Source organism: Leptonychotes weddellii, chromosome 1 (assembly GCF_054177405.1).
Source record: "Leptonychotes weddellii isolate Sample4059 chromosome 1, ASM5417740v2, whole genome shotgun sequence".
NCBI classification, from domain to species: Eukaryota; Metazoa; Chordata; class Mammalia; order Carnivora; family Phocidae; genus Leptonychotes; species Leptonychotes weddellii.
In genome coordinates this window covers 39,822,030-39,848,283 of record NC_138369.1, presented here as the reverse complement: position 1 = coordinate 39,848,283, position 26,254 = coordinate 39,822,030, and the positions used below count along the sequence as shown (strand labels likewise).

At 41.5% G+C, this 26,254-nt stretch overlaps 1 protein-coding gene across 4 annotated transcripts in view; it reads right to left on the bottom strand.

The window, feature by feature from the left end:
- ITPR1 (inositol 1,4,5-trisphosphate receptor type 1) overlaps positions 1–26,254 on the bottom strand; it is a 326,205-nt gene that overhangs the window by 154,736 nt on the left and 145,215 nt on the right. For all 4 annotated transcript variants that reach the window (XM_081821132.1, XM_081821136.1, XM_081821141.1 and 1 more), the window contains 13 exons: positions 24,374–24,528; positions 18,094–18,193; positions 16,960–17,120; positions 16,318–16,459; positions 14,424–14,582; positions 12,160–12,332; positions 10,415–10,534; positions 9,249–9,443; positions 6,589–6,840; positions 5,926–6,067; positions 5,040–5,193; positions 3,590–3,777; positions 473–611 (listed from right to left, as the gene is read on the bottom strand). In XM_081821132.1, coding sequence (XP_081677258.1) covers positions 473–611; positions 3,590–3,777; positions 5,040–5,193; positions 5,926–6,067; positions 6,589–6,840; positions 9,249–9,443; positions 10,415–10,534; positions 12,160–12,332; positions 14,424–14,582; positions 16,318–16,459; positions 16,960–17,120; positions 18,094–18,193; positions 24,374–24,528 — 2,080 coding nt within the window. The remainder of the gene's footprint in view (positions 1–472; positions 612–3,589; positions 3,778–5,039; positions 5,194–5,925; positions 6,068–6,588; positions 6,841–9,248; positions 9,444–10,414; positions 10,535–12,159; positions 12,333–14,423; positions 14,583–16,317; positions 16,460–16,959; positions 17,121–18,093; positions 18,194–24,373; positions 24,529–26,254) is intronic.

Sequence of the window (26,254 nt, the reverse complement as noted above, 5' to 3'; positions counted from 1 at the left end):
TCACGAACCCCTTAGTAGAGCAGAGTGATGACCTCATGCCAAGGAAGCTCAGGCCTTGATAGGTGGAATTATGTCTATCACCACCACCTTTCCCTGTACACTTCATCACTATTTCTTGGGCAGGGAAAAACTTCCATCATGAGTAAAAGCTGCTGGTGGACAATACATTTTCTTAGAGGGTTTTGTTTGTTTTTTTGGCATTTCATGTAACCACAACACTACAACCCTCACCTGTCTTATGACTAAGGCACTCCAAGATGGAAGGAAACAAGACCTAACCCAGAAGAGATCAAAACTCTTTCAATTATTCTTTTGTTCAAAAAGGATAACTCCCAGGATTTTGTTCTCAATTACAATAATCTTCAAAATATTCATATTTTACCCTTTCTGTAGAATGTACTGTTGGAATCCCCAGCTTTTATTAGACCCACACCCCATTCTATGGCTGAAATCCCATTGCGGAATCACTAACCTGGTACATTACTTGGCCCCTCTTGGCTGCTATTTCCGGAGGATGTTTCTGAAGTCTGGGAATTGCTTTCATCAAACTCTCGCTTAAATATACACAGGAGGCAGGAGATCCTATAATCCAACCTCACATTCAAAATAAACTAAAGATTCAAGTGGAAATGGAAACAGATTGGTTACATTAGCATACCACCTGTAACACTTTGCCAAGCCACTGCACTCTGGCTGGGCCTGGTATCTGTTGCATCAATTACCTTAAGCACTAAGTGAGCCAAATATTTGGCTTAGAATTCAACAATTACTTTAACAACAGACTTCCATGGGGTATATCAAGCCTGTCCACAGCACCTTAGCTTCTAGTGCAAACTTCAACATCCAGACAATTTAATAATTGGAACAATAAATCACTCACTCCCTCCTCCATCCTCTATAACACATTACTTCAGCAAGTAGTAAATGCCAATTCTGGGCCTTGAGAAGGGTGAAATTGGCTGCTTTAATTTAAAAGAATTAACAGAGAAAAATATGTTTTTCCTACTAGAAATTAGCTTGGTCCCTATTTTTCATTTGAGATGGTTTCCTTTGATTTATATACCAACACTTGGGTTCCCTCTTCATTCACTTCCTAGATTCTTTTGCCCTCTACTCTGTAGCAACGTTACCTTTTCCCTGATTGTTGCTAGAGCCAAAAAAAAAAAAAAAAAAAAAACAACCACAATCCCATTATTTGAGGACCTTAGTAACATTCTCCCTTCCATTCTCTCCTCGTCTCTGCCTTGCCCTCTTGGTGACCTTACCCAGTCCCAGGGCAGTCACCTCTCCCAGACTGAGACACTACCTTGGCTTGCCTTCTGAGCTCTTGGTCATTGTTTCCTACTGACTACTGGACATCCCATTTGGGGTCTTCCCAGAGTCTCAAATCTAATCAGAGACGAAGTCCTACTGGTGGTCCCACTTCCACCACTTCTCCTGGATTTCTCCCGACTATCACTTACCCCTGCTCACATCCTCCTTATCTCCTGCCTTGCCATCACCAGATCCACCTCCCAAAGGTGTTTATTCTTACATTAGTCCCCTGTATAAAAATCCTCAAAGGCTCACTAGAGAATAAAGTCCTAACACTTGAGGCACCCAGAACTCTCTAGAACCTGGCCTGGTCCTCCCTTCCAACCTCATTTCTGACAACCTCCGTTCCACCCACTCTACGTCTCTAAGGGGAACTTAGAGGGGGAGGTGCTATGGTCCCGTGTGATGTCATGCCCTCATTCAATCTGCTCCAAGTTCAAGGGGACTTGAGAATGTCCCCTTGTTTCTATACTATAAATCCTGTCCATGCTTAAAAGTGCAGATGAAATCTTACCTCCTCTGTAAAAACCTTCTCTGGTGCTTACTAAATGGATCACATGACCCACTCCCAGGAGAACACTTTTCTCAGAGTTTCATTTCCTTATTTTCCTATTAGACTGTAAGTCTCTTGTGGATATAGTCTCTGTCCAAATCATCTGTGCATTCCTCCTAGTGCCCAGCAAAGTGCCTTGCATATGGTGGGGGCTCGTAAGTATTTGCTGAAACAATGACTCCATAGACCAATTGTTCTAAGATAAGGACAGCGAGAGGACCTGAAGGTGTGATCAAGGTTTATGCTGCATCACTGCTGATACACAGTCATGACACTAATGTACTTGGGACGCATAAGCCACAGCCTAAGAAGTCCTTCTCAACTTTTGGTCAGGCAAAAATTCAATGAGATTTCTTCTGAGTCATTCTCTATGGCCTTAACTATTTGAGGACTCTCATGAATGCTTTCTAACTATTGATAAAATGTGATTTCAGATTCAAAATACAAATTCTTAAATCTATAAACACTGATAATCACCTACTACATGTTCTGGGGTTGGCATTAGGCAGCATGGGATAAAAGAGAAAAGTGGTAACAGTGTTCTTTTCATTAAGGAGCAAAGGATTTTGTTGATGAATAAAAATGACCTACACGAGCAGAAAGGGGAAAACACAGGAGGGTTCTCATACCTAAGACCAATCCCTCTCTCCAGCAGACTGGCTCCCATACCTCCTTTTGCCCATGCAAGGTCTTCAATCCTACAATTATCTTCTCTCTCCTATGTCAACAACTTGTCCCTCTCTAGCTGACTATTCCATTCCGCATACAAACTTGCTATAAACTCCCAACTTAAAAAAAATACTACAACAAAAACTTCCTGTGACCAACGATCACCCTTCAGGCACCTCTCCATTTCTCTGTGCATTTTATAGCAAATCCACTCAAAAGAGTTGTTTGCACTTACTCCCTGATTCATCTTCTCCTGTTCCCTCTTGAACCCAACCTATTCCAAAACTTCAGGGTCTTCTCACTGCTGTTCCCTCTGCCTCAGAGACTTTTCCTAGATATCCACATGCTAGCTTCCTCACTTCATTTGGGTCTCTGATCACGTCGCCTTACTAGAGAAGCCCTGTCTGAAACCCCATCAAAAACAGTATCCCTGATCCCCACCCCCTGGTGGCCTCCAAACCATCCTGACCCTCCTTTAGATTTTAGCATCTTTAGCACTTACCACTATCTGACACAGTATACCTGTTTAATATGCCTATGACTCCTACCAAAATGCAGGCTCTTTAGAATCAGGAATTTAATCTATGCTGTTCAGTGCTGGATCTCCGATGCTTAAAAGTACTTGACACAGAATCAGTTTCAATAAATATTTGTTGAATAAATGAATGAAAAAGGAAGGGAGGGAGGGAGGCAGGTGTTGCCAAGTTAATGGAGCCTTAAACTAGTTATGAACGATAAGCAAGGAATCCAGCTTCATGTAGAAGCCTAACTAAGTGAATTAGCTTGGGTGAAGACATAGAGGGCAAGGATTATGAAAAGCTAAGGTAACTACAGGAAATTCTGTCATGGCTGGAGGGACAAAGGCACATCGGGGAGGGGTATGAGATGATAGTAGAAGGATGAATACAGCTGGTTCATAAATGGCACTTAACAATGAGCTAAGAATTTATCTCCATTCTCTCCCCAGAAGGTCTAGGGCTTTATAAAAGCAGGGACACAAACCAGATGGTAGCCCTGTGAGCACACTCCTCTCCGCCTCTGATTGATGGTTACCTGGAGTATTTCGATGATCTTCAACTTGGTGTCCATGACCATGATGTCCTCCTTCTCTGGCTCTGCCTGCTTCACGTTGCCTTCAGGGGCGGCAGCCATGGGAGTCATGGGTAAAAAGCCTCCTCCCCGGAGCACCACCTGGGTCATCAGCTCTCCAACCCCGTGGATGGACCGCATTACATTACTGCCTAGGAAGGGCCAGGACAGACCTCAGTCATGACAACATTTCGGGAGACTGCTTTCAGGTGCCTGGCAGGGGGCACAGGCTCGAGCATATTATTTAACAAGTCCCTGTTCCGACACATTCTCAGGACCCTAGGAACCAGAAAAGGTTAATACCCATCAAAAATTTGGGGATTCAGGAGTAGCGGAAAATACATGGGCTTTGAAATCCCCAAAGGGGCATTTTTGTGCATTAATTCACCTGCCAAATTTCACATGCTTGTTGCTATGCACAAGATTAGGGGTACAGGAGTTAACAAGGCACAAATTGAGTGCTGCTACTAACACTGACTTTGAGTACACTGGATTACCTCTGAGGCTCAGCTTCTCCATCTCTAAAATCAGAATAAAAGAGCTCAATCAGAGGATGAGATGGTGAAAAATATGTGAAATAACAGCACAAGACCTGACAGATAGAGGAGGTAAGGAGATGTACTCTTTCTCTTCCAGCTGTAGAGACAAGTTCAACAATTATCCAGACATGAGTACCTAGTACGTGCCCACTCTGACCCTAAAACAGAGGAAAAAAATACACATACAAAGGGAAATTTTCCTATTCACAGACTGGAAATACAAGTTTGGATTTTATTTCATCATATGCTAATATCATCATTAAATGCCTCACAACACATCGAATATGAGGGTAGGACATGTGTTCTTCAGAGATAAGCATTCAATTCGTTAGATAACTTTCAAATGGTTTGGCAAAATAGACACATAGACTCATATATAAATCTAAAGGAAATCGAGCAAAACGTGAATAATCAAGGACCCAAAGTTGTGGATCTATAGGTGTCTGCTGTGCTATTCTTTCAGCTTTGCTTTTTGTTTGAAAATGTCCATAATGGGGGCGCCTGGGTGGCTCAGTCGGTTAAGCATCTACCTTCGGCTCAGGTCATAATCCTGGGATCAAGCCCCACATGGGGTTCCTTGCTCAGCAGGGAGTCTGCTTCTCTCCTGCTTGCTACTTGCCGCGCCGCACCCCCCCCCCCCACTGGCTTCTGTGTGCTCTCTCTCTGCTCTCATTATCTCAAATAAATAAATAAAATTTAAAAATAAAAAAAGGAAATATCCATAATGAAAAGCTCAGAAGAAAAGGACAAAGAGAGGACAGGACCTCACAAGGAAACACATGACAAGAGTAGTAAGGGGAGAGCCTGGGAGGATGTGTCCCAAGCATGTGGGTGCCAGCAAATTCCACTCCTCTACTTTGCTGCAACATTCTTACCTTTATTCTCTTCTCCTTTTGCCATCTTGCTAATGGGGAAGATGGTTGTCACGTGCACGCAGTCCAGTATGGCCAGGAGGATTTTGGTTAATCGAAGAAGGTCAGAGAAGTTGTAGAAACCGAAGTATATGAGATTCCTAGCTAAATTTACAACCTGTTACATTAAAACAAAAGAGAGAGAGAGAGATGGTATTTCATAAACTGTACCCTTCAGTTTGATGTTGACTAGCTGATAAATGACTAATTCTGACCCTCATTATGATAAGAGAAGGCATATACTTTGCTTGCCATCTCTGATCAAATTTCATTTTGTTTCATAGGAGAAAAAAATAAGAAACAAAAAACTGCAAAGCTACTGACCTATTTCAATAACTAGCCAATCAACAACTGACCTAATCATATGTCTGTGCAGCTTCCCAAAGGTATTACAGGGCCAGCCACGTTATAGGCAAAGAGAACACAGGTAACAATATTGCAATTCTCAGAAATAGAACTCCTCACAAGGAAAGGTGGTCTCAAAGAGAAACATTTTAACTCAAAGGTAACAAGGATTTATGTACCTCAAATGATTAATCTGCGACAGATCCCAAACACAGTCTGTTTCTTTCCTGCCATTTTTAAGATAATGTACAGAATATACCTAATATTCTATCGTTTTACATGATACAATTCACCCTGGGTGGTACTTCTAAGGGCTTAACTACCATTAAGCCAAGTGACTGGTAACAGTCCTATTTTATTCTGGAACAAAATTGAGCTGAATTCCTTTTTATTACAAAACTAGAGTCTCATGATAGAAATCACCACATGCTAAAATATTATCTATTTACCCGATAGAAGAACGACCAATGAAAAGCAGATAAAAGATCATTTCATCATGAATTACCTCAAAGGTAAGCTTATTTTTCTCCTTATCAGAGAAAGGAAACCTCTGACAAACCACATCTCTTAAATACTCCTCCACAAATTCCATGGTCTGTGCAAACCTCTCCTTAATCTCATCTTTGGAAGTTCCACTACTATCATAGCTAAAAGAAAAGGAGAAAGAAAAGGAAATCAAATTCCAAGATCTTTGCACTTAGGCCTTCCCCAGCTGCTCCGGCCGCAAAGCCAAGAATCCCTCCCCAACACCTCCTATCCCACCTTCTGTCCTCACTTTATTTTTTCCTCCTTAGCACCTATCACCAAGATATGGAATCATTTATCTTGTTTGTATCTCTTTTCCCCACTAGTGTAGAGATAGTGTTCTGGTTGGTTCACGATACCTTACTTAGGGCTGACACAAAGTAGAGACACATATTTGTTGAATTAAAAAAAGGCACAAGATATAAAAAATATAATCATGCCATCTTTTGCATTCTTCCAAAAAAAAGGTAGTATTTGCCACACACTTTTTAAGCTTAATGAAAAAAAAAAAAAAGACTTCACCTTGCTTCTATGATTTAACTAGACCTAACCTGACCATAAGTGGTTTGTCTACCATGACATCAAACACTATGAGGTGTTAAAACAACATGAGGTCTTGGCAGGGAGAAGGAGCCAGGCTCACTCATCAATGGCGATCTCTGAGGGAATCTCAGACCACAGGCGGGCGTATTTCACGGGAGTGACTTGTTCCTGGGGATCTCGGTCCACGTGCATATGAAGCATAAGACGGCAGAAGGACGCCCTTAGGTCATAGGGCAGGTTCTCATCAGACATGCAGCGGAGAATGAGATCGACATCCAGCTGGCCTGATATTTCATTGATGGCCAGGTACTGGCGGTCTAGACACATCCTAGCAAAAAGGTTCAACTGATACCTGGAGAAAGGTAAAGTTATAGGAAGAAATCAGAATTCATTGAGGATGAATGGAAACACAGCAGGACAGCCCAGATAGACCCAACTTTCATAGGAGTGACATTTGGTCACCTGAACTTAGACTGACACGCTTAAATGGCTTCTGTACCAGGCCAATAAAAGAACAGTTCAAGCTACACCACTGGCCATACGTGTCCACCCTGTTGAGTTGGGAGTAATTACACGACTACTTGATTCCATTTTGCCCTTGTTTATTTTATGAAATAAATGGGGGAAAATGTTACATCTAAAATGGTTGTCTATTTCTTCAGCTGTTTTTTTATACAGTATAAAGACCATGTAGGAAATGTTAAAGGTATCTCCCATGTTGAGTCTAATCAGAAATTTTATAATACTCTTAGGATCTTATCTCATATAAGCCTACACTTTGACTTCTACATGAAAAACATGGTGTGTTGGGGCGCCTGGGTGGCTCAGTCATTAAGCATCTGCCTTCGGCTCAGGTCATGATCCCAGGGTCCTGGGATCGAGCCCTGCATCGGGCTCCCTACTCAGCAGGAAACCTGCTTCTCCCTCTCCCACTCCCTCTGCTTGTGTTCCCTCTCTCGCTGTGTCTCTCTGTCAAATAAATAAAATCTTTAAAAAAAAAAAAAGAAAAACATGGTGTGCAAAGTAGGGGACTCGTCCAAATGCTTCCTCATCCAACTACATGTGATCTTTGTCACCCTCCATACTGGACCAGGGAAGCATGCTTTCTCATTCACCCTCAGGAGAAGACATATCAAACATTAAAAGACTAAACAACTTCTCATGTGAAATAAGCCAGCCACTAGCTTCCAAAGTGGCAAATATCAGCTTCTGAATCTAAAATCCTATGTTATCAATAACCACGAGTTGAAAATATTCTCAATCTCACTAGATACCAGTGAATGCAGATTAAAACATGATTCTATTTCATGCTTATAAAATTAACAAAGATTAAAAAGCATCAGAATATTCAGAACTAGCAAAGACCAGGAGAAACAAAGTTCTCATTTACAACTGGTGGGAGTGTGCTCCAAAATATCCAATCCAGGATTGCTGAGTAAAGTTTAAAAATATGTATCCTTGCCAATTCAACAATTCCACTCTTGATATGAAATGGAAACTCTCATTCATAGGCACACTTTTGAATAAGGATGTTCCCTGACATGAAAAGCTAAACTGTGGCATACAATGGAATATCAAAGAGCAATGAAAACGTGGCATCATAAAATGGATTACTGCTCAGCTGTCAAAATTAGGCCAATCTACCTCCATTACCACGAACACATTTCAGAAGCAACACAGAATCAATCAGGCAGCCTTCAGAATGGAACAGTACAGCACCATTTACATACATTTCTAGTATCAGGGAAAATACTCTGTATTTGTTATGAATGCACACTAATGTAGTAAAATTCGAACACACCGAGATGTGGAAGGGTACGCACCACAGACACAAATGGGAGGGAGGACAAAGGAATGCAGGAGGTAACAGGGTGCCGTAACCGCAAAGTTTTACTTATTAAAAAATGCCATGAGCACTTTGCCATCTCCCCTTCTCTTATCTTTGCAAGGTTTTTATTGGCTCTCCCCCCCTCCCCTTTTCTTCTCCATTGCCTTCCCTGAGGTGGCAGGGCCAGCAGGTTTTAAAACTGGGACCAGGGAGACCTTGGGGCTGAAGGAGGTAACCAGCAGAGGTGGACAGTGAGCAAACACGTATACACCAGGGCAAAGGCCAGCCAGGTTTCTCTGTTGCAGGACGGAGTTACGCACATGGAAATGTGAAGGCTGCAATAACCCCATGGGTGTTGGAATGGAAGTACTGATATGGACTCACGATTTCATTATATATTTGTACAGACAGATATAGAAATAGAAACATGGGTGCATGTATATAAATATGCATATATGTGTGAATACACACACTCATTTCCTAGCTCTGTCTGCAAAAGTTCTAGGAGGTTGGCACTGTTGTCTCTATTTTGCAGATTAAAGAACTGGGGCGTGCAGAGGTATGTAACCTGACCAAAGTCAAAAACCTCATATGTAGAAGGTCAGGATTTGAACCCAAGCAGTGTGACCATACAGTCTGACTCCTAACTACTACAATATGCATAAACTTCCTGTAAGGGGAAACGGTAACTAGGGGCTGATGCAAGCACACACTCTTCTGTCGACCTGGCCACATCTGAAAATCAATTTTAGATACTTACTTAACCCCATAAGTATCAATGAAACCTTACACTCCCAACTCCTAAAATACACAGCATTTGCTAGACAGGTGACAACTCGTGGTTCCTTGGAGCCATCGGACAAACAAGCAATAAATTCTCCCTCAATTCTTTTCAGGGCACCCAAACTGAGCCCGGCGGGACTCCCTGTCACCTGTAGTAGCTGAGAACATCTCGGTCTTCCTTTTGTCCTTCTTTAGCATCCTGCGCCAGTTCCCTGACGCTCTTGCTGCGAATCTCCTTGCTGCTGTCCCTCCAGAAGAGCCACACCTCTTCTTCATCTTCTCCTGCCTCCAGAGCATTCTCTCCAGTAGAAACACCCTCAAATTCAAAACGAGAAAGAACCAACCTGGACAGTAAGAGGAAGAGGGAAAACTCATTATGTTGAAATACTTGCTCGTGCTGGAATCTAGCTTCACTTTCAGCATGAAGATAAAATGAAAACCATTCCTTCCCTCAATGGCAGGATCACAAAGAGCCAAACATTAACTTCTTCATATACTTTATCCCAGTGGTTCTCAAGCAGGGTGACTTTATCTGCCCTGTCCCCTCTCAAGGAGACATCTGGCAATGTCGGTGGACATTTTCACATTTCGGTTTGTCCCAACGGAGTGGGAGGGGTATAATGGGCACCTACTGGGTAGAGGCCCAGGATGCTGCTAAATGCACAGGACAGTACCCCATGACAAACAATTATTCAGGCCCAAATGTCAAAATGCTCAAGTTGCATTAGTCCAAGCCCCAAATTAGTCACTTAGTTTTGTTTGTTGAAACAAACAAAAAAAATCACTAGCTCAGGGCCTAATTGAGTTTGGGGTTTTGTTTTATTTTTTCAACATTGGCCCTATTACTGGCACTGTACTTACCAGGAAACGGTTCCTTTGCTAAAAATGAATCACTACTATTACCAAAGTTTCTATGCACCACTAAACACTTTTTGAACAGTGATAACTTAAAAAGCTCTGCCCTACAGCGTCTTACTATCACCATTGAATTAGCACCTTCAAATTTTAAAACTGATTATCATACTTAAAGAACTTTAAGCTCTTAAAATGAAACTAAGTGTGTGCAAATGCTCTCTGGTGAATATATATCAGTTTCCAACCAGTGTGCAAAGTAAGTGCAGAGCAAACTTCATTTCCCTATCAAGGACCTTTGCCTCAGACAGATCCCATGCCAGCCCATCCGACTTCAGACCAAGTCTGAAGAAATCAAAGGGTTAAGTTCTATTAGTCAGGAGTGCAGGCATCCACTGGGCCACACATTCTCTACCTAAATCCCTTTCTCACCTGTATCTTAAATCCCAAGACCCCCACTCACTTGGTCTCAATCAGGATGTCGGCATTGGTTGGATTCAGCACAGCTTTACATATCAGTTCCTGGGTCACTGGGATCGATTTGTTCATGGACACACAGAGGTCGGAGAGATAATCTAAGAATCTGCCGAGAGAGAGAAAGCAAACAAGACATTTTCTGTAACCAGAGCAGAGGTTTGGCTCTTGGAGCCCAACTCTTTGCAAGTGGACAGATCCAACAGAGCATGCACCAAAGAAATCAGAGACAGTTTAGGTTTTGGTGCCAGTGTCCACGGCACCACCAGAAATCCAGTCGCCGTAAGAGAGGAAAGAAAGAAAGAAGCAAACGAGGAAAGATGACAGTGGCTAGGGCAGACGAGGAAGTGATGAGGCAAAAATGCACAAAACAGGGGTGCCTGGGTGACTCAGTCATTAAGCGTCTGCCTTCAGCTCAGGTCATGATCCCAGGGTCCTGGGATCTAGCCCCGCATCGGGCTCCCTGCTCAGCAGGAAGCCTGCTTCTCCCTCTCCTATTCCCCCTGCTTGTATTCCCTCTCTCGCTGTGAAATAAATAAATAAAATCTTTAAAAAAAATGCACAAAACAAGATAAGGAAGAAGCTCACGTAAGGGAGCTGTGGGGAAGATGGAGGGGAAGCAGAGAGGCGAGGAAAGGCCCTGAGGCCTGAGTACCCCAGCTGGAATCCCTGCTCTGATTCTCATTAATTATGTTCCCATATGCAGTGTGACCTAGGGAGGTTTCTGGACCTCGCTGTGCTTCACTCTTCTCATCTACAGCAGAGGGTAATGTATAACCTCAGAGAACTGTCCTGAGGATTAAATGAGATAATTCATGGCAAGTGCTGACTTAGTTCACTCCCAGGTACGTGAGAATGCTCCACAAACTTTACTTACCTCTGTGGGTGGGAGGAGTCATTTTACAACACTATCAGCTCTCCAGTGTGATCATTCACGGTAACTATATTATAAACTATTTCCCACTTCTAAAATGTTGTGGATCCCTTTCTTTTTTAAAGATTTTATTTATTTACTTGAGAGAAAGAGAGAGCAAGAGAGAGAGTACAAGCAGGGGGAGGGGCAGAAAGAGAGGGGAAGCAGACTCCCCGCTGAGCAGGAAGCCTGACATGGGGCTCGATCCCAGGACCCTGGGATCATGACCGAAGCCGAAGGAAGATGCTTAACCCACTGAGCCATTCAGGCGCCCTGATGTTGTGGATCTTAATCAGGAGAAGAGGGAAGAGAGTAAGAAGACAGGGAGATCCATGTAAATGAGAAAAAACAGAATTCTAACATAAAATAAAAACACTCAAGTAACAACTAAGTTTGCAAAAGACTCTTACTGATGATATTTGGGGGAGATGTTCTAACTGATAATCAGGGGGTGCTAAACAGTGACTGAGTGGCCAAAACTGTCATTTACTGTGCATCTACTAAGTACCAGGCACTTCCCATGCATTTATTCTCATTCAATTTTCATAACCATCCATTTAGCATAGAAGGAAATTAAAGCTCAAGGGGAAAGCGAAGCTCACCTAGCTGGTAAATATTAGAGCTAGGATTCCACTACGGGTCTATTCCAATACCATGTTTTTTCCACTACTCATCCAAGAGCCTCTCAAGGCCGGCCTAAAAGAAATCTGTCACTGGCAGCCCTCAAAAAGGAAACCTAGCCAAAAGCACCATGACTAGCTGAGTGCCTGCATCTTCAGTGCCCAGACAGCTTCCGCCGATCAGGCCCACTTCCGCCTCACCTGGGCTCCCTGTTCTTTCGCACCAGACTGACAAACGTGTCGATCTCAGCAGCGGTGATGTGTTTTTCCAGGAGTTTTCGGTTATTGTGAAGTAGGGCAGTGATCGTGTCTTCGGCCAACACATCATAGCCAATCTGCTTCTGCATGAAGCCAAACTGCTTGGCTATGTACTCCTTTTAAGGAAGAAAAGAGAGGTCAGCAGAAACAACAAAAGATATTAAGGTTAACCCAAAACTAAGGGAAGTAGCAACAGTCCCTGATGAAAATTATTTTTCATAAGGGAAATCCTAGTGGAGCATCTTTCCACAACTCTCTAATCTAGGACAGCAGCTGCAAACTCCCCCACATCCTTCATTCTACTAAACCCACCACACAAATGTAATTAAGCAAATTATCCTGCATGTACAGATGGGCATTTTATTAAGTGCACAGGATAAATATTAATGTGGTGACTTATTTTTCTAAAAGGTCAAAGGCGGTTTTCCAGCTCTGATTTTATTACTAATTCAAGAGATTTAACTGTGCGTTACTGCTCTGTACTGCTGAATAAACACACTTAAGCCTACCTAGGTATTTAGAACAATATTACCCCATTCTGTTTTCTTTATCTGGGGTGAAAATACATTTTTATAGTCAATGGGTAGCAGGAGCAACTTAGGAATACCTAAGCCAGGCAATCAGATTCACAGAACATATGAAAACACCTCTGGCTTCTCTCTTTGGGGATCAGACATGACATTCCATAAAAATATATGAGAACTCAGGGAAGCCTCTTGCAGATATTTGTTTGTTTCTATTCAAAGATATATCCTTTCCCAAGACAGACTATTTGTGTCCTGAAAGTTCTAAAAGCCCTTTAAACTCGGCTTAATTTTTTTTAATTAACTCCAAAATCCTAAAAACTACTCAGGGTGTCCACAGTGGACACTGGCCACTTTTCAGCCCATGTTCAATAAGGATGCATGTTTGGGAATTCACCAGCCTTCAGGGACATACTACTGTCAAGCGTCATAGAATCTATAGATAAAAAGCAAAGACAGTCAATGTAGCAGCAGTGAGAGGGACTGGGTGTTTTCATGTAAAGCAAAATGTGCTGGCACACACCAGAGGCTCTGAGGCATCCTCATCTGAAGATGGCAGAGAGGAAGAGAATAAAATCTCTTTGGCACTATTGGAGTATGGTGTTAACGCACTGCAGGTGGATTTAAAGCCACCGGACCACCCAAAGACCACCTGTCCACACTAATGAACACAGCATCATAGGTATAGGACACTCAATTTCAACAGTAGTAAAGGCCAAGTCAAAAGCTTAGCAATGCACGCTAACAAGGTTTCATCTGATACTTTAGAGCATTGCCTCAGCTTAACACTACCTTCATGACAAAACTTTAATTACAGGGGGAAGTTTAAATTTAAAGGCCAGATGTCATGGCAGTCAAAAGTTTACAAACAAAAGCCTTTCGTAACACAATGCAGAGACTGGGAGTCAAGGTTATCAAAAGTGTCATCTGTGCACCTACAGTACTTCATGTCACAAAGTGCAGGGCTCCTCAAGCTCAGTACTACTGACTTTCAGGGCTGGATAACTGTTTGTTGTCCGGGGATGTCCTGTGCATTCCTGGACATTCCTTCTACCCACTAGATGTCAGCAGCACCTCCAAGTGGTGACACTCATAAGGGTCTCCCAACATTGCCAAGTATTTCCTGGGGGACAAAATTAGTCCCAGCTGAGAACTACTAAATGTGGCAACACAGTTCACAGGTTTCCTTAAAAATCTCAAACTGATGGGAACCCCCAGAGAGGTTAGAACCTTTATTTTATGGGGAGAGGACAATATAGACAGTGCCATGACATACACAAGGACTTTGAATGTCATAAAACATGAGCCAAAACCAAAATAAAGAGAAAGTTACCAGCAGACATGGAGGATATGGAAGGGAGCAGGAAGAAAAGATTCTGCTCTACCTTTAATATAAACACATGCAATCACTTCCTTAAACCTTAAGGCAAGGTGCCATAAAAAACACTAGAAATGTCAAAAAAAAAAAAAAAAAAAAAAACACCTCACTGAAAGGTGGTTGCAGAAGGGGACTTCTCAGGTATTTTTCTTAGGGACTCTGTCTTTTTCTCAGGCTTGCAAAAATGTATTTCCTTTCTAAGCGCAAACTTAATAAACCGTTCTCTAGCAATTAAGTAACAACAGATGTAAGACTTAAAACTCATGAGGCAAGTATATGAGCTTCGATCAATCCCGAATTCTAACCTGGTTTTTCCTGTAGTCTTGCTGGGAGTGTCTCAGGACCCTGTAGCACAGCCGGCAGATATGTCTGAAAGGGGCATGCCGCTGGTCCCCAAGCTCCTCCAGCCGCAGCATGGGGCCATCACCACAGTCCGTGAATGGGGCTTGTAACAACTTGAAGATCTGATTGTGAGAAAGAAGAACAGGCACTGCCATCATTTAGAGTGTTAATGGCTAGCCCTGTGTCCCAAACTAATCTAAGCTCACAGGTGGCAGGCCTGCCCTGGCAACTCTCTCTAGATGGACATCAATAACCTGAATATTATATGCAGTCCATCAACTGGGACTAGCTATTCACTGAAATCAGGCCACCTGGACCTAATTGGTCCTCAAACACTTGGATGTGTGTGCAAAGATGGTGTGAAGGGCAACAGTGAAGAGTACAGACTCTGGAATAACAGATTCTAGGTTGAAATCACACTCCCGCATTATTCCCTAGCGGTATAAAGCACAGTCGAGGTAACTTCTGGTTTTCTCCTCAGTAAAATGGAAAGAATACCACCCAGCTCCCGAGGGGATCCTAAGGATAAAAGGGGATAATAACTGTCAGTTGCATAAATATAGTGCTCAATGAAGGCTTCTGCCATGGAATCCGACCATTCTGGCCCCTCAAGGAATTACTATGGTGGAAAATGAGCATTGACATGGAGCCTGAGATCTAATCTGGGAGTCATCCCATGAAACAGCTGGACATGATTTTTTCTTGGATGGGAAATCCTTGCTGAAACATGATGGAGTGTTAATAAATTTTGTCTATCATCAACTGACAGGAGAAAAGATTCTCAAATCCCAAGTTCCTATGGAGAACTGTAAGACTAATAACTAATATGTTTTTCTTTGGGGTTTAGTGGCCAGGAATTTCTAAGCCAAGCATATAGCCAATGTATAGCTTTCCAGAACTATATGGTATATGCATTTCTGTGCACTTCATCTACTCTTGTCACCTACCCCCCTATAATTTGTCTTTACACCAGTTTTTTAAATTTATGCCAAATAATACCATCTATACATGTTCTATAAGCCACTTACTCATCCTTTATGGTAAGATTTTGTGGTGGTTTATAGAGTTCCCTATTTATCAAACACTCCAAATCTCCCAAACATACGAAATAACCTTAAGGACACACAGCACTTGCTGTTATTTTTGATGAAAATAAAGTTGTCAAGTGAACTCTTCTTGGATTTCCTAACATGTGAATGCTCACACATTCATATTCAACAAGTGTGTTTTCAACTGAACTGAGCTAAGAAGCCATGAAAAGACACAGAGGAATCTTAGATGCATATTACTAAGTGAAAGAAGACAATCTGGAAAGGCTACATACTGTATGATTCGCACTATAGGACATTCTGGAAAAGGCTAAATGATGGAGACAATAAAAGGACAGTGGTTGCCAGGGGGTAAGGGGAGGGAGGAATGAATAGACAGAGTATGGAGGATTTTTAGGACAGTGAAAATACTCTGCATGATATTATAATGATAGATATGTCATTATACATTTGCCTAAACCCAAAGAGTGAGTGTATAACACCAAGAGCGAATCCTAACGTAAACTACAGATTTGGGGGGATTATGATGTGTCAGTGCAGGTTCAGCAACTGTAAGAGATGGACCACTGCAGTGGCGCATGTTAATGATAGGTAAGGCTATGCATGTGTCTGGGCAGGAGGTATATGTAAACTCTGTGCCTTCCACTCGCTATTGTTATGAACTCAAAACTGCTCTACAAAATCAAGTCTGTTTTCTCCAAAAGTCAGTTGATCAAGCGTTCCAGGTGGGAAACATCCATGTCCCTGTGTAAGAGCAGGGATCCCACTGATGTCTTACAAAGATCCCAGTACGTCGCATCTCACAGACCTGCTTGAGAATGTTCTGTTCTCTCATCAGCTTCTGCCGTTCTCTGTTGGGCTTGGAGAAGACCACTTCAAGTACATCTTGACCAGAGTTAGTGCCACCAGTGACAAAGTAAACCAAGTCTTCCAGCAGCTTGGTTACAGACCTTAGGGGGAAAGAAGCTATTAGAGATGGGAAATGTTCAACGTCCAATAGGTTGGAAGCTTCACCTTGGGCCACTCGGGCCTAATGAGCCAGTTAAACACAAGCAGATCCATTCTTCCGAATTTCCCTGAAAGTGACAACCAATTACCAAAAAGTGTAAAATACACACAACACATTATTGTCCACAAAAGGATAACCACCTTCACAAGATAGGAGCCATCAAATTTTATTTCAGAGTAACACTGGCTCCTAACATTTAGTGAGGTAGTTCCAGAAGCCAAATTGGAGACAAAGAAAAAGACCGATCTTTTCAACTTCAGAGACTTTCAAAGAAGTGAATGTGGTTTCTGAAAACCACAGGTTGAAGCCACGTATAAATGCTAAGGCCTGCTCCTCTCATACAAGGCTGTTCAGAGTTGGCGTTTTCTCTTTCTGCAAGCAAGAGATTTAAAAAATCCACAGTGGCTGAGGATGTGTCTGGTTCTTGTGGGAAGCCCTCACCTTCTTTCATTCTGGGTGATGGTGCCCTTCTCCAGCTTCCCAGCTATGGAGCCCAGCACCTTGCTGGCATCATTGGCAAAATCCAGGTCCCGAACCTCAGCAGGGGAAACTGGAACTATGGCAAATGCTTCCTTATCCTCTTTCACGGGGGAGGTGCCGATCTGAAAAGCAGAATGGTCTTTATGGAACTGTCTCTTGGACTGAGAGAGCGACACATTAATCAAACACTATATTTATGTGACACTGGGCTATCCAGAGAGCTAATGCTATCTTGCAGTTCAAATTAACTAGACATAGAAAAACATCTGGAAGGAAGTACCCCAAATCATTAACAGTTGTTACCTCTGGAGATTCTCATGGTGGGGAAGTGTGAGGCAGAAAATGGGCTGTGGTATCATTTTATACCTTCATTTGTTAAAGGTAGCATGTTAAGACTGTTGTAACTTAAAAACATGCTTATAAATACATAAGGAAAAAGCAAATGAGCAGAGTGGTAATTATTGACTCAGAGTATAAGGGTAGACAATGTACCATTCCTTCAGTTTTTCTGTATACCTGAAAATGTTCATAAAAATAGAAGAAAAAAATTCCAGTGACCTCCCCCATCACTAAAAAAATGTCAGAGCATCATTTCACTTTTTAAAAACAAAATCCCTATGGTTTGTGAATTTATGCTCTATGACCCTAAAGAAGGTAGTGAAGGAGAGGGGGGTTCAGGGAGAGAAATTAAAGGGGCTGAGAGAACTTTCAAAAAATAAAAGTATATTTAAATACACAGAGAGATAAAGAAATAATAAAGATTGGGGAAAACCGACTAGGTATCTGATGTGCCTCAAGGCATAAGCAAACATTCCCCCAGCCAAAATCATCCTTCAGACAGAGGTGAAATCCAGACAATTGCTCAACTTTTAGGGCAAAAGCTATGGAATAAAAAAGTTCTGGTTATCTCAAAAAGCTTGGGCTTGCTTTAGCCAGGTTCCTTGGAGAGAATTCTTTCACTGCATTCAAGTTTGTCCATGACCACACACTGGCCAAGCCAACAAAACGCAGTCCCTACGCCCCCATCTGTTCTCTGAGGAGCCCTTTCATTAGGGAACACAAGACCAAGGGAGGCAGCCAAGTTCCAGAACTCACTTTCAGCATCACAGGTTTTTCTTCCTCCTTGTCGATGGGGATATTTGTGCTGTGAACCCACGTATTAGTGCAGAGGTGTCTGAGCCGGACATAGGAGTTTCTAACGGGGGGAGAAAAAGGACTTGAGGGACAGGAATTTTTAGGTTTTCTACAGCCACTGGCCTAGGATACATTCTATCAAAAAAAAAAAGGGATACCAAAATGGTGTTTTGCTACATACACAATACACACAGTATAGACTGAGAAGCAAATGGCTGCACACTGAGATATATTCTAGTGTATTTACAATAAGAAATCATTCATCAGGATTCTAACACTGGGATATGCTGTATTTCTAAATATAAGATCACTCCTATGAATGAGTATCTCAGAACAAACTGAGGAGACAAAGCAACAACAAATATTTCCTGAGTATATATTAATGCATACCATGAGAGGTGATAAAGCAACACATGAAATCTTCATATGGATCAAAAATGCAAAAAATAAAATTACTAGGATAAAATATGAGTTAATATTTAATAATCTTGTGGTAGGAAGGTCCATAAATTTTAAAAGTCAAAGATGGATACATCTTATAATACAGTTTAAATTTTATATCTTCCGTAAAGCAAAAACAAAAAACAAAAATAAAAACAAAAACAAACAAAAAAACCCATCAGGAACAAAGTTGAAAGGAAAAGGACAACCTGGGAAAATGAAAGAATACCACATAGCGTAAAAAGGTTATTAATCTGCATTTATAAAGAGATCTTTAAAATCAGTAAGAAAAGAACATGAATACTGGAAATGAAAATGAGTAGGACATAAGCCAGTAATTTAATAAAGCAATATAAATGGCCAATAAACTTGAAAGTACACATTCAATCTCCTTAGTACAATTTATATAAATTAAAACTATGTATCATTTTACTCTACCATATTCCAAAGATCTTAGAGACTGATATAACCCAGTATTTACAAGAGCTTAGGGAAATCACCTCTCCTCACACTCCTGGTAAGAGTGTAAACAGGTGAAACTCTGCAAGGGAGTCTGGCACTTTATAAAACAAGTAAAATGTATCTACCTTTTCACCTAGCAATCCCATTTTTAGATTTTTCACTTAAAATGACAGCCCAAGTACAAACTGGGGCATAGAGACATTCAACAAAGCATTATCTACAAGAGCTGTAAACAATCCAATGTCTCAATAATGGACTAGTTAATTGTAGTACATACACTAGAATACTAAACATTTAAAGTGATTATAATCCATATATACTTGGAAATATGTACAGAACATACTCAGGGAAAAAATGTTAAAAATAGCTTATAATTCTATTTATGATAAATTATATACATGTTATCTGTGTGCCCAGAGACCTAAAACTACATAAATCATAATGTTAACAGTGGTTATCTCTCAATAGTTAAATTTTATGTAATTTTTATTTGCTTTTTTGCTCTCTGTGATGTTAACACATTTTTGTTGTTTTTTTACAGTGAACATGGATAATTTTACAATGTTTTTCAATTTGCTTTAAGGAAGTAGTAGAAATAATGGCATAATTCTTGCATCAAGAATCTACCACATTAATGAGACAAGATCAATGAACACCAAGCAATAGTAAGTAATGGGAAATGCACATTAAAAAGCATTAAGTTGGGGGACAGTCAAGGTAAGTACTGAAGGACCTTTAGAAGAGGAGATCAATGAGGCTTCAGAAAGTCATGGAAGTTTTTTGTTACAGAAAACTTGAGTTGGAACTTTGAACATTGTTGGACCTGGGGCAGACAAGGGGTCCCTTGCGTTAGGGACGTCGTTTGTGTTAAATGGAATTTAGAGCAATGGTATAGACATGGAAAAGAGGTGAGGGTGGGGAGAGCATCAGACCAGACACCTATCTTCAGTACATCCTCTCTGCCTTCTGCTTTCCCTCATTCCAACTGCCCTAAACATTGTAAGTAAGGGCAAACATAGTGATATTTACGTAAAATAGAATGAATACATGTGAAACAACATGACCAAGAAATCTGACAGAGATTTGTAATTCTTTTTCTTCTGAGTGACTTGGACTCATTTTCTTAATTTCAAAGTATAACCAAAGCTTGGAGCTTAGCTTTTAATTGGATGATTACATTCTATAAAGTTCTAGGTCAAATTATATTTAAGACACAAAAGTGATTCTATCAATTCATCCCAAGTCCCATTCCAAATCCTTAACTTAAAAGCCATGAGATCAGGACAGTTACAAAACAGCCACAAAGTTGGATGCTCTCCCAATGTTCATTTAATTCCTCTATTTTACATATATTGCAATTTTATTATCTTGTTTAGTATATCCAGGATTTGCCATTATCCTTCTCATTTTCGCTTGGAAAGATTCTTTTAAACAGTAACTATCACAAAAATTCTTCTGCTGATACCATTTCAGAGACATTCATTTATCCACTTTCAGACTTCCTGATCTTCAAACAAGCAATATTTAGCACAACTTTAAGATTCAGGGGAATGAGTATACTACCCCTAAGGTTTTTTATCCTTCCACAGGACCAATGAATAAGAAGGCCATTCAATTCTGTCTCTTGGGTTGCTGGTCAAAGGCAAGAATGGATAAAAATTTTTAAAGTCCAATATAATTGGCAGACCATACTGGACACTTTTTCCATGGTGAATACAGACTTCCCTTGTTTAAGAGTTTAGAATCCATCTACCTATGGACAACTGTCCACCAAGAGTTTTCCAAAAGAGAAACAGAGATGAATCGAAGTGGATATAGAAGCAGGGTCTCTAACCAGCCAAAGCTGCTTGGCCATCTGACCTAAAAGCTTGGACTCAACTTCCCCCTTCCTACAGGATCATGTGGATTTCCAACCCATTGTGGAATATGGCCAACTAGCACCTTACTCCCCTTGCCAAGGGAATGCCACGAAGCACCTTCTAATAAAACAATGTGATATTTCAAATCACAGGGTCCTGTTCTTTGCTAGCCCTCGCAAACTAAAATATTTAGCATGTAATATAAATGCCATTCCCTTGTCTCCTGGGACCTAACCAAATTCATTAAATAACTACCAGAACAGAGGACAAATGGAAAATTACTTAAACAAAAGTGCAATTGGGTTCTACATACCTGTACTTATCTAGTTAACAAGTCAATGAGAAAGGAAGTTTTTAAAAAGCTATCTACTGGGGCACCTGGGTGTCTCAGTCGGTTGAGCATCTGACTCTTGATTCCAGCTCAGGGTCATGAAATTGAGCCCAGCATTGGGCTCTGTGCTCAGTGTGGAGTCCACCTGGGATTCTCTCTCTCCCTTTGCCTCTGCCCTTCCCCCTGTACTCACACACACTCTCTCTCTCTCAAAATAAATAAAATCTTAAAAAACATAAAAAGCAATGTCCCATACTACAAACCATATTTTAAAGGGATCTCAAAATGGATCAAAGCCCTAAGAGTAAAGAGCAAAAACTATAAAACTCTTAGAAGAAAACATCAACATAATTGTTTGTGACCTTGGAATGGGCAAAAGCTTAAGCAATCAAAGAAAAAATAGATAAATTGGACTTCAACAAAATTAAAAACTTCTCTACTTCAAAAGACACCATCCAGAAAGTGAAAAGACAACCTAGAGAATGGGAGAAAATTCTTGCACATCATATATCTGGTAAGGGGTTTATATCTAGAATAAAGAACACTTAAAATTCAATAATAAAAAGACAACTCAATTTTTTAAATGGGAAAAGTTCTCCTAAGATGATACACAAGTGGCCAAAAAGCACATGAAAAGATGATGAACATTATTAGGCCTCGCAGAAACGCAAATCAAAACCACAATGAGGTGCCACTTCACACCTACCACGATGGCTCATATAAAAAGACAGTAACAAGTACTGGAGAGAGAGAATGTGGAGAAATTGGAACCCTCACACAAACATGGTAGAAATGTAAAATGGTGCATCCATGTTGAGAAACAGTCTAGCAGTTCCTCAAAAGGTTAGACAGTTACCATATGACGTAGCATTCCAATCCTAGATATATACCCAAGACAATGAAAACTGTGTACACAAATGTTCACAGCTGCATATTAGCCAAAAAGGGCAAACAACCCAAACGGCCATCAGGTAATAAGTAGATAAATATGGGGCGCCTGGCTGGCTCAGTCAGCAGAGCAAGCAATTCTTGATCCCAGAATCATGAGTTCGAGCCCCATGTTGGGCACAGAGATTACTTTAAATAAATAATGATATTTTTTAAAAAGAATGGGTATTAACCCTTTTTTTAGAAAAATAAAATATGAAAAAATAAGGGAGTATATGAAAAACCAGGGAGTACACCATCTTTTCTTGGGCATTTCGCAACCTGCTTCGAGAGGCGTCCTGATCAGGGTCCACCTGAGGAGGAAAAGTCATCAAGTCATGGATTTTGCACGTCAGACCCTCCCCTCACTACAATCACTGCACAGTCCACAGGAACAGGGAAGAAACAATAGCGAACATCAGCAGTTGGCAGGAAAAGAACCACAGTTTCAGAGCAGTCATGAAAGATGATAGTCGGCCACCCACGCCAAGATAAATACAATGTGGTATAACCACATAATGGAATATTATTTAGTGATAAAATAAAATGAAATACTAATACATGCTACAACATGGATGAGTCTTAAAAATACTAAGTGAAATGAGCCAGTCACAAAGGACCACATGTTACATTTATACAAAATGTCCAGAACAGGCAGATCACTAAAGACAGGACACAGGTGAGTCTAAGGCTGGAGATGGAACACGGGGAAATGAGAGTGATGGAGAAAGGGTATGGTGTTCTTTTTGGGGAAAAATGTTCTAAAACTGTGATGATAGCTGCCCAACTCTGCTCATCCCCTAAAAACCACTGAATTGAGCACTTAGGTGAATTGCATGGCATAGGACTTAGATCTTAACAAATCTGTTATTTAAAAAAAAAAGCAGTCTAAATCAGGAGTTCCAACCCTGGAGAATGCAACGCTGTGCACATACTTGAAATTTTCTAGAGAAACATGTCTAGCTCTCCCCACATTCTCAAGGAATTAACAACCCAGCAGAGTTTAAGAACCAAGTAACCCTTTAACTGGATGGCAATGGAAGGCCTCCCTGCAACGTAAAATCTCTTCTACGTGGACACTGTCCTCCGTTCATCACTCCAACAGCACGAGAGAAGCTTCTCTTCTGCTGATGGCACCCACACCGCACTTACCAGTCTCACTGACAGGTTAAACAGGGAAAGGGCAAGGACATACATGAATAACAAAACATAAAGTGATACTCAGGGAGACGGGCCATGTGTAAATCCTACAGATGCCAATGAGAACTGCCCCCAACAACCCTGTCTGTCTTCAACATTTAAGACTTTGGGCTCTGCAAAAGGGATTGGCTGACGTGTGATGAGTTGCTTGAACTCTCTGAGCTTCAGTGTCTTTATCTAGAAGAAGGGGCAAATAGGGACGCCTGGGTGGCTCAGTCGGTTAAGCGTCTGCCTTCGGCTCAGGTCATGATCCCAGCGTCCTGGGATCGAGTCCCGCATCGGGCTCCCTGCTCTGTGGGGACCCTGCTTCTCCCTCTGCCTCTGCCTCTCTCTCTCTGTCTCTCATGAATAAATAAATAAAATCTTTAAAAAAAAAAATAGAAGAAGGGGCAAATAGTAATACCTAGCTCACGAGGCGGGGAGGGAGGGTTGTGAAGATGAAATTACGTAACACAAATAAAAGTACTTAGCATTGAACATGGCATGCAGTCAGCACTCAATAAATGTAAGCCATTATTAATAATATTGCTGCTGATTTTGGTGTTAAGCATGAGTTTTCATCCCCCTTAGAGTCCAGTTATTCCTTCCACCAAAATGCATTCTTATGCAACCAAACTAAGAGTCAAATTTAACAAAATAACCAAAGAACACTGGTCTGACTTCTCAATACTCTACTACATACTCAGTGAACTACAAATATTCCATTTTCCAGAATTTCTTTACAATTGTTTATTCAGTTGACTAGGAGACCTCTCAAGTTTGGCAGTGAGGACATGAGTAGAGGAAACTAGAAATATGGAGCTACTTGAACTTACAGTTTGACTTGTTTACTTCTTATCCAACTCCTGAGAACTTGTAATTAATGAGCCATAAAAAAACCAGCCAACATTCCAATGGGCAACCAGAACAAATCCTTTACAAATGCTTCAAAAAAGGCAGTATGATTTGGATTCCAAGAAGCCCAGCCAGGCCACATACACCAGCTCTGACTCACTCGGGATAAGCCATTTTAGAATCATACCTTGGAACAAGGCTATCACCTCCACGGAGAGTGGTGGGGTCTAGTTCAAAAATGGAGGAGATGTCATTGCCTTCAGGCACAGAGACCAGGGAGTACACCATCTTTTCTTGGGCATTTCGCAACCTGCTTCGAGAGGCGTCCTGATCAGGGTCCACCTGAGGAGGAAAAGTCATCAAGTCATGGATTTTGCACGTCAGACCCTCCCCTCACTACAATCACTGCACAGTCCACAGGAACAGGGAAGAAACAATAGCGAACATCAGAAGTTGGCAGGAAAAGAACCACAGTTTCAGAGCAGTCATGAAAGATGATAGTCGGCCACCCACGCCAAGAATATTTACACTCTACCTCCTTGTGTTGCAATAAAAATGTTTAAACAATGCAGGGTTACAGTAACAGATGTCCATGGAAAGAGTGCTATATAGGTGATGAAGAAGTCCGTATGGCTACATCCGTCTGCAGTAGTTGGAAGAGAAAAGAAGCTCTTTGAGAAAACTCATCCTGTGGATTTGGTTATGGGTCATTGTGTTAATCTACAGTTAAATGATCTAGCAATAATATGATACATCTACTTCCCAGGAGAAAAAGTAAAATAAAATAAGTCTGAATCCAAGTGTTCGTAAGCAGAGATCCCAGTGTGGCCAAGAAAAATATTTGAGAAGTCAGACTAGCCCTGAAAAAAACATTCGTAATTAATCAAGGAGCGCTGCCGATGACAATACAGGGGAAAAGGGGCCTCTCTTGCTATGTAAGGGATTTGGCGGAGGCTGAAGAAAATCTCTGACAGTTAAGACTAATGAACAATGACGAAAGCTTTCCTGAGAAACTATAAAAACACATTCTCGGCTCCAGAGCCCATCTGCCTGAGCGGATTTAAGCAGCATGCTTAGACTGTCATGTCCTCTCACAGGTTTTGCAAGGTGTCTCCCAGCGCTGTGACTCTACGTGGGATTATTTTTAATTTTTAACGTCCTTGCAAGAAGACAACATCCACTTGCATCTACTGGGAAAATCACATTTTCTTTGTCACTAACTTGCTTTGCTTGGGCTGAGGCACTGACTCCTTTCCAAACGGGGAATGGATAAAATGAAATCAAGTTCAACAGGCAAAGGAGAGAGCATGAGAGAATTTATTTCCAGGGCCTGACATCTAAGATCGCAGGCAATAGTCTGCTCTAGGAGTTTATCGGCAGCCCCAACTTCTGTCTGAGAAAAGGAAGAAGGGAGTGGGGGGAAGGGCGGAGAGGGGGATGGAGAGAGAGATAGGAGGGAGGAATGAAGGAGGGGAGGGAGAGAAGGAAAGAAAATACAAATGCTTCTTTTAAGCTCTGTGCCTTCCTCCCTATGTCCTCTCCTCTCATACTTTGTAGCACTACCTAAACAAACCCACAACTCACCGTTCGATCTACCCTCAAGTATGAATCAAGGGGAGAGCACCAAGTACCTCAGTTCAAGAAAAAGCTCAGTCCTCTTCTAACTACTCTGACCTGCAAAGTCTTCCACACACCACTTTCAAAATAAACCCTGACCTGATTCTGGCTTGAGACACACAGCTCAGCTATACAGGCTGGCAGTTCAATTTCAGACCTGCCAGAACACTGAAGAAAAATTAAAATTGCAGAGTGCCTGTATCTGGACCTGTGACTGAGCGACAGCATCTTCGCGTTCTTTGTGTGCAGTCGGTGTTTGCCACCTAGTGGGAGGAAAGGTGCAAGTACAAAAGGCTGCGAGACGAGAGCCAGCCTGGGGTCGTCCTTTCTCTCCCTCTGGCGTCAAGCATGTGGCTCATGGGGCTGCTAAATTGAGAAGGACGAGCTCAACAAGCTAATTAAGATTCCAGGCAAAGGTTGCCACAAGCACTGGATGCCAGTCTCGGGAACA